The sequence below is a fragment of the Tympanuchus pallidicinctus genome, unplaced genomic scaffold, assembly GCF_026119805.1.
Source record: "Tympanuchus pallidicinctus isolate F22 unplaced genomic scaffold, pur_lepc_1.0 scaffold1, whole genome shotgun sequence".
Classification (NCBI taxonomy): Eukaryota; Metazoa; Chordata; class Aves; order Galliformes; family Phasianidae; genus Tympanuchus; species Tympanuchus pallidicinctus.
Window position 1 is genome coordinate 93022971 of NW_026294618.1, and position 14056 is coordinate 93037026.

Consider the following 14056-nt stretch of genomic DNA (forward strand, 5'->3'; position numbering starts at 1 on the left):
GGGCTGCTTCCCCCCAGACTTGCTCCCTCTGGAGCAATTAAACTTGAAGGTACAATAAGTAAATCTGCAGACAGCATTACAGTAGGAGGAGCCGTTTCTTCCCTCGAGGGCAGAGAGACCTTGCAGAAAAATCGTAACAAATTAGAGGGCCAGGCAATCACCAGCTGCATGAATTCAGTGAGTGCAAGTGCTGGATTCTGCAGCTGGGTTGGACAACCCTAAGTCTAGCTAGGTACAGACTGGAGGATGAGAGGCTGGAGAGCAGCTGTGCTGACATATAGTGGGGTTCTGGTTGGTGAACAAAACTATTAGTGTCCACGGGAGGGCTGCGAGGATGGAGAAGGGTCTGCAGGACAACGTGTGTGAGGAGTGCAAAGGTGCCTGGGTTTGCTCAGTGCGGAGCAGAGGAGCTGAGGGGAGGCCTCGTGGCACCTGCAGCTCCTCACAGGGAGCGCAGGGCAGCGCTGAGCTCTGCTCTGCGGAGACGGCGCGGAGCTGCGTGAGGGGAGGGGCAGCTGGGGATTAGGGTCTGCACCAGGAATAGGCTGCCCAGGACAGTCGTAGGCCTAATGCCGGAGCTCAGGGACTGCCGTACACCGCTCTGAGACATCAGGTTTGGGCGGTGGGATCCTCGCATATGACAACGATGACCCGATGACGGCTCGGGTTGGAAAGGATCTTAAAGACCGGCGTGCCCTTCCAGCTCGGGTCAGTCTTGATCCTGTGGTTCTATAAGGGCGTTCTCTCTCCTGCACGCCCGCGCAGCGCTACTCGAGCTGTACAGCGGCTCACGGCCGAGCTCCCCTCGCGGACCGGGGGCAGCCCCGCGGGGGCGGAGCGGCGGCGTGAGGTCACCTCCACCGTGCAGGAGGGCCGCGGCGACGGCGGCGCCCCTGTAGGCGCGCAGGCGCGGGGCGGGCCGGCGCCGCGCATGCTCCGCGGGCGCCAACCGTGCGGGCGAGGACGGGGAGCTCGGAGAGCGGGGAGGCGGCGGCGCTCGCGCTCCGGGCGCCCGACCCCGCCCCTCGCGGCCCGCGCGCCGCGCCGCGTGACCCCGCTCCCGCCGCCCCCGCACCTCCGCGGCGCCGCGGGGCGACCACCGAGAGCCGGGCGAGGAATGCGGCAGCCGCCGCCTCCCCCCGCCGCTGCGGGCCTGCCGGCGGCGGCGGCGGCGGGGGGCCGCCGGGCCTCCTGGTGAGGGGGCGCCCAGCCCTCCCGCCGCGGCCTTTCCTCCACGCCGAGCCCGGCCCGCCCTGCCCTGCCCGCCGCCCCGAGCGGGCCGGGCCCGGCGGCACCATGCAGGCGCAGCCGCTGCTCTACGAGTTCTTCAGCGAGGAGAACGCGCCCAAGTGGCGGGGGCTGCTCGTGCCCGCCCTGAAGAAGGTGAGGGGGAAGTGGGAGCGGCGCTCGGCCCCGCCGGCCGCACCGGGCCTTCTCCGTGCCGCCCGGAGCGGCGGGGGGGAAGCGGCCGGGCCTCTCCGCTTCTCCCGCTCCGGAAGCGTCCAGGGGAGAGCGCCCGGCCCGGCCCGGCAGCGCGGTGACAGCCGGGCGCTGCGTGCGCGGAGCGGGCCGGGCGCCGCGGGGAGGATCGCGGGGAGCTCCGGCTGGGCCGCGGCTGGGGTTGCCGGCCCCGGGTTGGGCCGGTCCGAGGGGATCCGGTAGGGCCGTCATCCCTCGGGATGGTGGAGCTGACGAGCGCGGACGGACGCTGTGAGGTAGAGGGGAGGAACGGTGAGCGCTCCTCCGTCCTCCTGCAGCCGGGCCCGGGAAGTGCAGGACGTGAGGAGCGGCGGTGTCTGACGCTGCTGCTCGGACTGGCCTCGTATTGCTAGCGGAGCGCTTCTTGGTTGTACGGCAGTGTTTTCGTGTGGCTGCGTGTATCTACGCATGCCACGACGAACGGCAGCTGCTGGGTGAAGGATGTGCTCCCAGGGCTGGCTAACCTCTCGTTCCCCATCGCAGACTGGAGGTCTCAAGCACTGCAGTCGTACCGGTGCAGCATTTCTTCCCTGTTTCCTCTTGTGACACGTAGCCCCGTTTTTCTGGCCTGCTCTGAGCTCTCAAATGCTTTGGCCCCATCCAGTTCTTGGAGATCTTCTTGCTTGTCTTCTGTATAGTGTGCTGTGCTCGGGGTTCAAACCTTCTTGGTAGTCGTTTCTTTGGAAGCAGATGGCTGGGCAGACTGCATGGCTCAGGTTCTCTCTGCACCTGAGTGTGGATGGCCACCGGGTGGGGGCTGGAGTCACCTGCTGCCTCCAAGCACCTTCCAGAGGAGTGGAAGGAGAACTTGCCCTGGACCTTCCATGGCGTAACAGTTTGCCTGACTTGGAGCAAGGCTTGATGCTGAGTGCTGGAGGACACACGCAGAGGGTCTCAAGGCAAAATTTAGTCTGGAATTATTTGAGTCAAGAACACAAGGTTTCATCCCAAAGGACAAGCCGTTCACAGGGTTACCTTGGAGTAAGGATGCTTGCTGGAGGAGTTGGATGAGTTGCTTGGGTGAAAGGAGGAAGAAGAGTCAGAAGTCACAAACAGGCCGATGGAGATAAGCTGCCAAGGGTGCCAGCTCGGCCCTGCAAGGTACAGTCGTCTTGGTTTCGTGGTGTGGTGCTCTCTGTGGGTAGTGGGACAGCTGGGGTGAGGTGGAGTTAGTTCTGAAGCTCTGATGCCCAGATGTGTGACTGTCGAGCAGATGTTAGTGCTTTGAACCTCTGCTTTCATGAGGTTTACACCTGTTTCTTATCTTCTCTCATGCTGTTGCCCAGCATACTCCAGAAGTGTCATCGTGTGCCGCTTCCTGCTGCTGTCCTTGTAAATGTAGAAATAAAGAACCCATCCGTATTGTTATCTTCTGTGCTGAACAGCCAAATACTTGAGTTACAGGAAAACTAAATGACAGATGAGAACATATGGCTTCTTAATAGCTTCTTCATTAATTAAGAAGCCAAATGGAGTATTTTACTAACTTAAATGGGTACAAGTTATCTTGGCTAGCGTGCTTAGTCCCGATAAAAGCCTCATAAAGTAACAGACCTGTCTGAAGTATCAGGTGCAAGCAGGAGAGCTGCAGTGTGCTTGCTCTGACAGCTGTCTGTTGTTGCTTGGGAGACAGGTGCAGCGTGCAGCCCTGCAGTGGGTAGCTCAGGGCCAGTGTCCCCGTGCTGTGCCGCCCAGAGCAACTTGCACCTGGAGCCTACATATGGGACCAGTAAAACAGAGAATGTGGCAGCGAATGCCAGCAAGACCAAAGGGCAGAACTTTCCCAGAAGGAGAGCACTGTGTGCCTTTGCTAAATTGCTAGAGCACGTGCTCTCTGCAGTCAAGTTATCAGGTGCTGATGTGCACCCTGTCATGAACCGAGGGGAGGATTTTCCCTTCTTGCCTCCAGTGAGCTGACTGCTCTGGTGCCTGCTCGTGGGTAGTGGTAGCGCTCTGGTTTCTGAGTTCCTCCTTGAAACCTGTTCGGTACCCAAACCGGATCGTTCCATTCTCCTGCGTAGCTGCAAGTGAGACTTGGGAAGACCTATGTTGAGTTACTATTGCTGATTAGGAGAATGGTGTTTAACGCTGTTGAAGCACCTATACCAGCATAAGGCGTTCCCAGCTACTGGGGATGGCTACCATTAGTCTTTTGTAACTACAAGCTGGCTTGTAACTTGGAGCTCAAACAGCACCTCCTGGAATCACTTCCTAAAAAATAGGTATTGTTGAGTAATTGCAAAGGGTTTTCTCTTTCCTGATGAGTTATTTTGATTTTGTGTTTTTGTTAACAAAAGCAAGCATGTAGTAAGTATAAATTGCTTCTTGCATCAGTGCAGTTTTGCAAGCATGTGTCGTGTGTTTCATTAGATATGGGCCTTAACAATGGAGTCTGTAATGCACTGTCTTTGCATTCAACAGCTGCATTTGAGAAAAGCAGCTTTTGTACCATTCAGATGATAATGTAATCCCTTTTCTTCCTATTCTCCTTCAGATCCTGTCAAGATAGACTTCAGTGCACTCAATTAGGAGGGAAATGATGTGCAGTGAGATGCTTCTCTGCCTGGTCACTATTATTTTGTAGCATCAGAAGACAGAGTGTTACAGAGGCCCTCAGTTGCTGACAAAAGACAGCAATCCTGATGATAAGCTTCAAGAAAAGGAAATAAGAATAGCAGCTGGTGTTGAAATAGAAGTTGTAGAGGTGGGCAGGTGAAGTGCTGGGGATGAAGACGGAAGATTCAAGACATATGAAACACCAGAGCTCTTGGCTGGCTGGAGAGAGAGACTTGTGCGTTTTGATGCACCGTGGAAGACAGAGTCAGAAGGAATGCCTGCAGAGCGATGCCTCTTCAGCTGGTGTTCCTTTGTAGTGAACATGCAAGCTTTCTGCTGATCGTCATCTTTTTTTGGATCATTTTTCTTGAACATCTTTCCTTGTGGCTTCATCTTGCTTGTGCAGCAGGAATTGCTCTGCATACCCATGATGTGCTTCTTCCCTGATATGTTGATTTTTATCTTGGAAAGTGTTGTCCCTACTGATGGATCAAACAGTTTGATTATTTAGAGAAATAAAGAACGTCCGTACCGTACAGATACTCCCCTGCTTGAGTACCTGGAGTTGATCTGAATCTGTGTAGCAATTAATAAGGGGTGCCATTGGAATTCATTGTGGTCAAAATGATTGGATTGAAGTGGTTTAACAGCTGAAGAGGATTTGCTGCTTCAGCTAAGGGGAGTGTTGTAGGTAGCGAGCTTGTGCGTATTCAATGTATCGCATAGTCACTCTTCTATACCTTCCATAGAGAAAAGAGATGAGCAGAGTTCCCGAAGTGACTAAAGAGTGCTCAGGAAGCTGTGGCTGACAAAAAACATTTTTGCCTGCCTCTTAATTACCTTATTCTTTGAACCCATGGCAGTCCAATTGCTGCTCTTCGCTCAGAGTGGTGGTAGTTCTTGTTGGCAGCGCCTTGCTGCAGGTGTAGGGCCTGATTAATTCTCAGTAGCTTTGGATTCTCTGTGCTCTGGATGGCTGTGCAGAATAAAGTTAAGGTGCTGAAGTGTGGATTTAAGACCTCTGTGCTTGGGTTAGTTTACTGAATTAATTGATCGAGGTGACAGCACCACATGGGCGGGATTGCTGACTGTTGGCAAAGAGTACAAGAAGAACACAGTTTTTGTGGAGTATTTGCTCTATGAGGACACTCAGTCACGCGAGCTGTCCCTAAAGTATTTGATCCCAGAGTGTTTTAGTGATAAGCAGCTGCTTGTCAGTGGTTTTTGTCATAGGGAATATAGTTGTCATTGGTTTTGTCATAGGGAACGTTAACAAAAGCTGCTTCAGTGGAAATAAGGTTATAATAGTTGTTAAGACTTTAAAAGCAACCAAAGTGGGGGAAAAGAAAAAGCCTGCTCTGTTAACAAATTGCTTCTAATAATAACCTATCTGCCAAGGTCTGTATTTTCTGCTTCTACCCTTTGTATTTTTGTCTTAGAAAAATGCTTTTAATCAGTTGAGTCTCATCCTGTGTTTTGGAAAACAGCTTGGTCTTTGATTTGGGAGAAGTGCCAGACGCCTTGCCTCTTTCCACTATGTGATAGTGCAAGGAAAATCATAGATTCCCCCTCCAACAGCAGTAGAATATTTGCTATCTAAGCAGGCAGGGAAAGATAATGACTCTCTCTTTTCTTATGCAGTCTGTCGTCTCACTGCAGCTTCTTCCATTTTATTAACAAGATGCTGTGTTCAATACAGTGTTTTTCCTTCAACTGCTTCCTTGCAAGCACTTCAGCTGCCACCAGCAAGACTGGCAGTGCAGTGGTACCCCTGCTTGGCAAGGAAGCTGCTCGTGCTTCAACACATGTGGGTGTTTGGTGGCTGCTTTGCCTTCTTGTCACACCCCAGTAGATGGGCAGTCTGACCTGGATGTGGAAGTGCTGTTCTTTATCCAGGAGTAGATTGTTTTGGGTCATTACTTAGCTTAGGGTGATGCTCTTCTGTTGTGCATCTTTCTGAAGCTTCTGCTGCTTGTGATGGGAGGCAGTTCTGTGTAGTTCTAGGCAGTCTTCATACACACAATGAAGTGTTTTTTGCCATAAGCTGAAATGCTTCAGCTTCACACTGGGTGTACATTTGGCCTTTGCTCTCAGAGGCATGAGGAAGGGGTAACTGAAAATTGTTGCAGAGGAAGCTTGGTTTAGTATTAGTTTGTCAAACTTATTGTGCGAGTCTTCCCTTCTTCCGTGTTGTCAAACACCTCTGTAGGGCAGAATAAACTGCTGAATGTCAGCCTAGGCTTCGTTTGGGGTTATCTTGTGACCAGGTTCGGTACTGTTGTGTCGGGCCAGAGAAAAAAGCAATCGGATGAACTGAGTTACAGCTGAGCAGGGGGGGCAGGGTCTTCTAGCTGCTCTCACTTGTGCTGGCCCACTAGGGTTTATTGAGGTATCTCAAAGAATTGAAGCTTTTGTCAAAAGATGTTTATAGGCTGTTCTTGTGGTAATTTCCCTTATCGCAAGATAGATGTTTTGGTGCGTGCGTGTGGGAGGGAGGGATGGGTTCTGCCAGTATTGAAGGGAGAGGTGAAATGTGCAGATAAGAATCTTATCTAAACATCGCTACACTTCAGAAGTTGTTTCTCTGTGTTTATCGGGTGTGCTCCTGTGGTGGGCCTTTCTGGAGGGTGGGGTGGCCCTCTTGTTCTAATTTTGACTCTGAGCTGCCTGTCAGGAGGATTGAAGTCTCCTCCCCTTTCCCCAGCAGGGCAGTCTCCTCTTTGGGACTCAGCCATGTGGCGGAGCCTCTAGCAGGTGTTCTCACTGCTCATGCCTTCTCACCAAATCCTGCCTCTTGCCCGTCTCGCATCGCACTCCTGAGCCTGCTGACCAGTGCACTCAGTGCGGGCAGCCCGGGCCCAGCCTTGGTGCCACCATGCTTCAGATGACATGCTTTGCGCCCCTTGTGCACCTGGATCTCCTTTCATTTTGCTTGTTGGACCGATTGTTTTCTTGCTTTTGCTTGTATGACTTTGAACCCTAAACGATACTAAATCTCACTTCAGCTTCATTGCTATACTTTTACTGCCTCTCTAACAGAGATAAACAGTGCTGGCGACCCGCGGCACCTCGTGCTCTGCTCTGGCACAGCTCAGTGGTGCCTGAGGACGGCGGCCTTCAAGGAGAGTGATGTAACTGCTCCCCAAACATAAAAAAATGTTTGGAACTTTATCTCCTGAACTAGGAATAGGTTATCGTTGTTGACTCTGCTTTGGCTGACTGTGGATAGTGTTTCAGGTCATGGCCTGATGTGGTATTTGTTTGTTCTTATTCCTATAGATTTACAGACAGAAAGGGTTTGAAGTCTGCCATCTGCTTTGTAAGCAAGGGAGAAAGCAGAGCGGCTTCTCATTGCTCAGGTTTATCATGTTACGTATTCTTACTGTCTGCTTGACTTGGTAATTTAGTATTTTCAAAATACAGAACAGTGCAGTAACCTGTAGGGCTAACCTAATGTGAATATGTTCAGATCTACCTAAGAAAAACAACAAGAGGGCATCTTGTAGGCAGCTTAGACCTGTTGATCTTTAAGAGAATTTTTTCTGCAAGCCTGTAATTTGTGATGTGAGACCGCCCCGGGATGGCACGGTGTGTCAGGCTGCAGTGCTTGAATGGTAGGCCGTGCTGGGGGCCGCTGGGCGCGCTGTTCCCCGGGTGCCTCCAGCAGTGTGCTGTGTGTTACTGGGAATATGAAACCATTGGCATAATCAAAACGCTCCCCTTAGGGAGAGCTTCGCCTGTTCTATTTCTGCCCATGTTTTCAAGTTAAAAAGCAGTAAATGTTGGAGGTGTTTTTTAGGACGTAATGCATCAGGGTATGCAACCTGCAGAGGCTAAACCCGTGATCGGGCACGTTTAATTCTCAGTAACAGCTCTGTGAGTGGCGGGGCTGTGCCTAGACATGAAGTGCTCCAACTAATGAGTGCCTTAGCGAGCAAGTGGATTTCTATTTGAGGCTGTTGTGTGTTTGAACTTCGTAACATTTAATTCTTGCTATGGCTGCAAATAGGAACGAGAACTCAGCTGTGAAATTAAATAATTATGGCAGCAGAATTTGAGTATAGACATAGGCTTAATATTTGGATGAGACAAATTGTCGAGTTTTGGCTTAAGGTGGTTCTGTTATTCTGTTAGCGATTGGGAGAACTGGAGACGTTTTGAGTTGAATGCAGTGGGAATGGTAAAATGATGAAATGAAGGCTTGAAAAGCATTGCGAAAGTCAGCAACTGCTGTGCTCTGCCATAATATTTGCCACCAGTGTTCAGGACTGAGATTCAACTGCCTGTCAATTTTAGGCTCTTGGAGTGGTGAGCTTTGCACGCCTGAATTTCCAAAGGGTTAAAATTGTGCTTCTGTTCACTGCAGAGATGCAAAGAAAAGCTGTCCCCACAAACTGGCTGTGGAAGTTTAAATGACCGTCTGGAAAAATACATGGGTAAGCTGACCCCTTGGGGGAGCTGAGCAGGAGCGTGTCTCTGTGGGTTTGCCCCGGGGAGAACCTGCAGACACTGGTGGCATGTGTGGAGATGCGTGGGGACTGAACTTCAAAAGCCTCATGCTGCTGAATGCCAGTGTGACCACGGCCTACTTCAAGTGTTCCCATTCTTCCTTCTAAACTAGAGCCTGACATCAAAACAAGGAGCGTGGAAGCAAACTTCTGAGCCAGCCTTACTTAACAAGGGCCTGTTGAGAATGGATTGGACGATTTGTTGGCTAAATGCTGCTGGGGTTGTTTCTATTTCTGCAGGGCTCTCGCTTTGCAAAAGGTTTTGTGTATTACTGTGTTGTAGCTTGAGTGGTGCATGGGCAGGGGGTTGTGAAAAGGGAGGAAGCGCCGTGCCTGACGTATATCCTGCACACAACGGTGTGAAGAGCTAGGGGAGAAAGATCCAGTGGGCAGTGTTTTTGAAGAGTTTTCCTAACTGCACTTCTGAACACCGTTATTAATTAGGTGGTTTCTGACATTAAATATTGCAGCAGTTTGGGTATGTTTAAACATTTGAGGTTTCTGTTTCTATCAAGTGTAAATGAGCATTTCAGTTCTGCGCGGTGCGCCTTAGCAGAGGTATGGCACACGCACTCCTCAAAGGAGTTACCTGAGCTGTTCTACTCATCCTTACGTCATAATATTTGCATGTTTGGATAAGAGCAAAAATAACTCATAAATTCTTCTCTTTTGTTCAGGTTCAGGTGCAAGTCCATCCTAAGCTCTCCTCTACCGAAGATGCGTTGCAGTACGTGGAGGAGCTGATTCTCCAGTTGCTAAATATGTTGTGTCAAGCCCAGCCGAGAAGTTTTCTGGATGTAGAGGTACAGAGAATGTTTATTGCAAATCTGATCTCTGTTTTGCAACTTAATTTGAGCTGTTGTATGAAAAGTTAATATAATAATGATTTCACAATGTAAAAGACAACTGTTGGTATAAGAGGGAAAAGCACTCATTATGTATGTTTATGTAACAGAACCTTCAGCATGAAACCTCTGCTGAGTTACCTAACAGGCGATTCTCCCATCAGTTGCCTTTGTAGTTTGGTGTGCAGTAAAACTGTCTCTGTGATCCACGTTACTTTGTAGCAGTTGGGAAGCACAACTTCTGAGCATGAAGCTGAAAGCTGGCTGGTTCCTTTAAGACTTTTATTTCACCGCCCCCAATAATGCATGCTGACTATACCTGCATAGACTGGGACCTCACACTGCTTTCTCAGCCTGCTGATAATGGCTGGTACCCCTCAGAGCTCAGATCTAAAATAATTCAATCACTTTCAGAGTGAGTCAAAGAACACTTCTTCGTGTAGAAATGTCTTTTCTTATGATTCTTTTGTCAAACATTTTCACCCTGACGTTTGAGGAGAAGTGTCTTCATTTAAGAAACAAGCCAATTTAGTTATGTCCCAAGCCCATGAATATCTTGGTAGCCCTTTTTGCTTAGCTGTGCTGCAGACTCCATTTGTAGTGAGCACACTGCTGTCCAGCACCTGGGGGCTGTGCCAGGTTAGATTGCTAAACAAGATGCAACTTCCTTGCTTTCTGAGGAAAGTGTAGAAGAGAAGTGCAGGCAGCACACTGACAGGTGTGTTGGGGGGATGAGGAGCTAACAGCCTAACAGAAAATCCACCAAGCTGTCTCAGAGCTCAAGATTCACGAGTTCTGTATGTTTATGTAGCAGAACCATCAGCATAAAACCTGCTGAGTTACCTAAGAGGTGTTTTTCCCATCGGTTGAACTTGTTCAGTGCCCAGTAAAACTGTCTGTGTGAGTTGTCTTACTGCGTAATAGCTGGTCATAAATTTCATCCTTCCTTTTCTGAATGCTGACTCCCCAGTGGTGGTCAGGATCCCCTCTCACGGCTGGCCTGTTTTGCAATGTTCTTCTGGTCAGCGGAGGTTTGTGGAAGATTGCATCAAGTGTTTTGTTGCTGCTGTTTAAAACACAACATCAAATGGAGCTTTGCTTTAAGATTCCTAATGATGGTCAAATCAAGCCCTTAGGATGAGAAATAGGAGAACTGAAGATGATCAAGCGACCTCAGTTTACCCCCTTAGTGTTTATACGTGATGATGCTGTCTTTAATTACATGGTCATACACGTTTGTTTTTCCCTTGGGTCACCTTAATTCTTCAGTCAGCAGTCTGAGCTGCATTAGGGGAATGATTTGGTGTTAGCAAATGAGTTGCAGGTTATTTTGTACAACATCTCCATTTTCCTTTTGCAGAGATGTTATAATGAAGGGGGAAAAAAGAATAAAATTCTGTATTTCAGAGAGTTGGATGCTATCTTTACAGAGCTGTCATCTGTCCTGTACGTTTTTTTGCAAACTTTTTGTTTGTGTTCTTCGCCCTTTGTCGTGGTCATAAATTTCATCTTCCTCGTTTCATGGTTGCTCAAATTGGGGTCATATTTACGTAAGTGAGCACTTGCAGTTGTAACAGTCAGTGGGAACAGTGGTCTGAAAAAATGAGCTGTGAAGTTATCTGAAAAGTTAGATTTCTGACTGCTTTGTTTAAGCACCTGGGCTACCAAACCAGGCAGGCCTTTGAATCTCTGGAGGTCCATGTGTGAGCTCAAACAGCAGAGCTCTTTGGAGCATGGTCCATATGTAGGTATATCCAGGCATGCTGGATGAAGTAAATAAACTGCTGTGGCTGTTGTATACAAGGAGTAAAGCACTATGAGAGACAGTCCTGTATTTAAATGTTGAATTATCAGCATATGTCTGGTGAGGAAGCTGTGTACAGAAGCAGCTTAATTCTGGTGCTTCTCAAGTTTTGAGCTGTCAGTTTGTCTTTGTGGATGATTTTTTGGTACAGCATCATCAATGTAGTGAGAAGCTTGTGCCCAGAACAGTAGAATTTCAAGCTTTTATAGTCTTTAAGTACTGACATTAGTAGGCATTCATCTGTTAACTAGTGGAAAGAGATTTCATAATGTAGTGATATCGCTAAGGTCATTCAGATAATGCATTTACCCTTTAGTCCTTCTCTTTTTTTAAGGATCGTGTTCAGAAAAGCTTTCCCCATCCTATTGATAAGTGGGCAATAGCTGATGCCCAGTCTGCCATTGAGAAACGAAAACGAAGAAATCCGTTATCTCTCCCAGTAGAAAAAATCCATCCTTTATTGAAGGTCAGTAGCGATGTCAGCTTGCTTTTGGAATGCAATTGGAAGTTGACTGCTTTGTTTTGTGTGATTTCTGTTTGCTGCCTGAAATGTAAACAAACAAACAAACAAAAACCAACATATGTTTCTTTCAATGTAATTTAATTGTCAGCGTTTCCAGTTTAGTTAATTGCATTTGCTTACACATCTAAGGATATTTTTGGAAATTTCTTGATTGTTTTTCGAGTCGAGCAAAATTAGAATAACCAAATACGTAGCAAATGAGTGCATAGCTTTCTTTATCCACTAGAGAGTGCACTAGCTTTCAAGCAAGATTTCTGGGACAATTCTTCACTGTGGTCACTTCTGTAGCTGATAGAGCAGCATTTACAGTGATGCTGTTTGTTTACTTGGCCTGCAGACTGTTGCATTACTGTTACTAAAATAGACTGTGTGTAGTGGATGTTGAGTAGAGTCTTAAACTTACACCACAGCTTACAACTACAAATCATATATTTTGACACCTGAATAACATGGGATGTTTGTTTTTTTTTTCCTTTCAGGAGGTTCTAGGTTACAAAATTGACCACCAAGTGTCTGTTTACATAGTGGCAGTATTAGAATACATTTCTGCAGACATACTAAAATTGGTTGGGAATTACGTACGAAATATAAGGCATTATGAGATTACAAAACAAGATATTAAAGTGGCAATGTGTGCTGATAAGGTAAGTTTAACTCTTTTTTTGTGTAAGTGCTTTAAAAATGGTGAAGCAGCACTGACTTCAAAATGTCACGTTCCTGGGCTGTAATAATTGGACTACCTTTTCTTCTTTGTATCTTGAAAAAAGAAGGCTGTTTTGAAGCATGGGTATTCTCCCAAAATCACAGAATGACAGAATTGTAGGGGTTGGAAGGGACCTCCAGAGATCATCAAGACCAACCCCCTGCCAAAGCAGGTTCCCTACAGCAGGTCGCACAGGTCGGCATCCAGGCAGGTCTTGAACATCTCCAGAGAAGGAGACTCCACCACCTCCCTGGGCAGCCTGTTCCAGTGCTCCGTCACCTCACTGTAAAGAAGTTCTTGCGCACATTTGTGTGGAACTTCCTATGCTGCAGCTGATGTCCGTTTCCCCTTGTCCTGTCTCCACGTAGCACTGAAAAGAGACTGGCCTCACCACTATGGCCCCCACACCTCAGATATTTATCAACCTGGATTAGATCCCCTCTCAGTTGTCTTTTCTCAAGGCTGAACAGACCCAGTTCACTCAGCCTTTCCTCATAGGAGAGATGCTCCAGGCCCTTCACCATCTTTGTGGCCCTCCGCTGGACTCTCTCCAAGAGATCCCTGTCTTTTTTGTAGCCCAGAACTGGACGCAGTACTCCAGATGAGGCCTTACCAAGGCAGAGTAGAAGGGGAGGATCACCTCCCTCGACCTGCTGGCCACACTCTTTTTATGCACCCCAGAATGCCATTGGCTTTTTTGGCCATGAGGGCACACTGCTGGCTCATGGCCAACCTGTCGTCCACCAGGACACCCAGGTCCCTCTCTGCAGAGCTCCTCTCCAGCAGCTCATCCCCCAACCTGTATTGGTGCATGCAATTATTCCTCCCTAGCTGCAAGACTCTACACTTGCTTTTATTGAGCTTCATCTGGTTTCTTACTGCCCAGCTCTCCAGCCTGTCCAGGTCTCACTGAATGGCAGCACAGCCTTCAGGCTTGTCAGCCAATCCTCCCAACTTCATATCATCAGCAATAAGACTGTATTGCAGCGGTGCTGTGGTCAAGTGGTTAAAAATAGATAAACATGGGCATCTCTGTTTCTCTGTAGGCATCCATACTTTTATCGCCAGGTCATCTTTCCTGTGGCTTCAGAGGAGTCATTAGATTCAGACAGCAGTTACCTCTTTACCTAGTGATCCAGCAGTGCTGGAGAACAGCCTGTTATGTTTCGGATGCCTCTGCACTCTAGTTTCTGTGGCCACCTACATCAGCATCTTGAGTTTAAAAAAAAAACAAAGCCTGAAGTTAGTCCTTTAACAGATGGGACTTGAGAGACGCTCATCCTGCTGTAGTTTAGTGGATGCTTTGCCTAAGGCTATGGTAATCAGTATCTTTGGTTGGACTTGCATCTACTTCAGGGAGTGCTTTTGTCTTGTTCAAGCCTGCATTTTTTTTTTTTTTCCATCATGCTTCTATCTTCATCTCAAGAGGAAAGAAAGGTGATGTGTGAGGTTGTGAAGAGTGAATTACTAGTCAGGACAGTTGTCTTGGTCCTTTGGTCTTACTTTTGGATGCACCCTCCTGGCTTGTTATGGCAGTATTTGGAGCCATGTGCTTAAATGTAGATTAAGAACAGTGCTGTTGCTGCGCATCTCTCTGTGTCCTAGGCAGGGATGGGTGATGTAGAAGAGGCTAATTTG

The 14056-nt window shown here is 48.3% G+C and overlaps 1 protein-coding gene and 1 long non-coding RNA gene across 3 annotated transcripts in view; both read left to right on the forward strand.

Moving 5' to 3' along the window:
* Positions 1-1242: 1242 nt before the first annotated feature.
* SOS1 (SOS Ras/Rac guanine nucleotide exchange factor 1) overlaps positions 1243-14056 on the forward strand; it is a 43482-nt gene continuing 30668 nt past the window's right edge. The window contains exons 1-5 of one of the 2 annotated variants that reach the window (XM_052695797.1): positions 1358-1383; positions 8402-8471; positions 9221-9346; positions 11527-11658; positions 12195-12359. In XM_052695797.1, the coding sequence (XP_052551757.1) occupies positions 8448-8471; positions 9221-9346; positions 11527-11658; positions 12195-12359 (447 nt within the window). In that variant the 5' untranslated portion in view covers positions 1358-1383; positions 8402-8447. Of the gene's footprint in view, positions 1384-8401; positions 8472-9220; positions 9347-11526; positions 11659-12194; positions 12360-14056 lie in introns of both variants that reach the window. The other variant, XM_052695788.1, reaches the window with a different exon arrangement.
* Positions 1436-4571, forward strand: LOC128075756 (uncharacterized). Its single transcript, XR_008204098.1, has 2 exons — positions 1436-2580; positions 3974-4571. It is a non-coding gene; the product is annotated as an uncharacterized LOC128075756 (long non-coding RNA).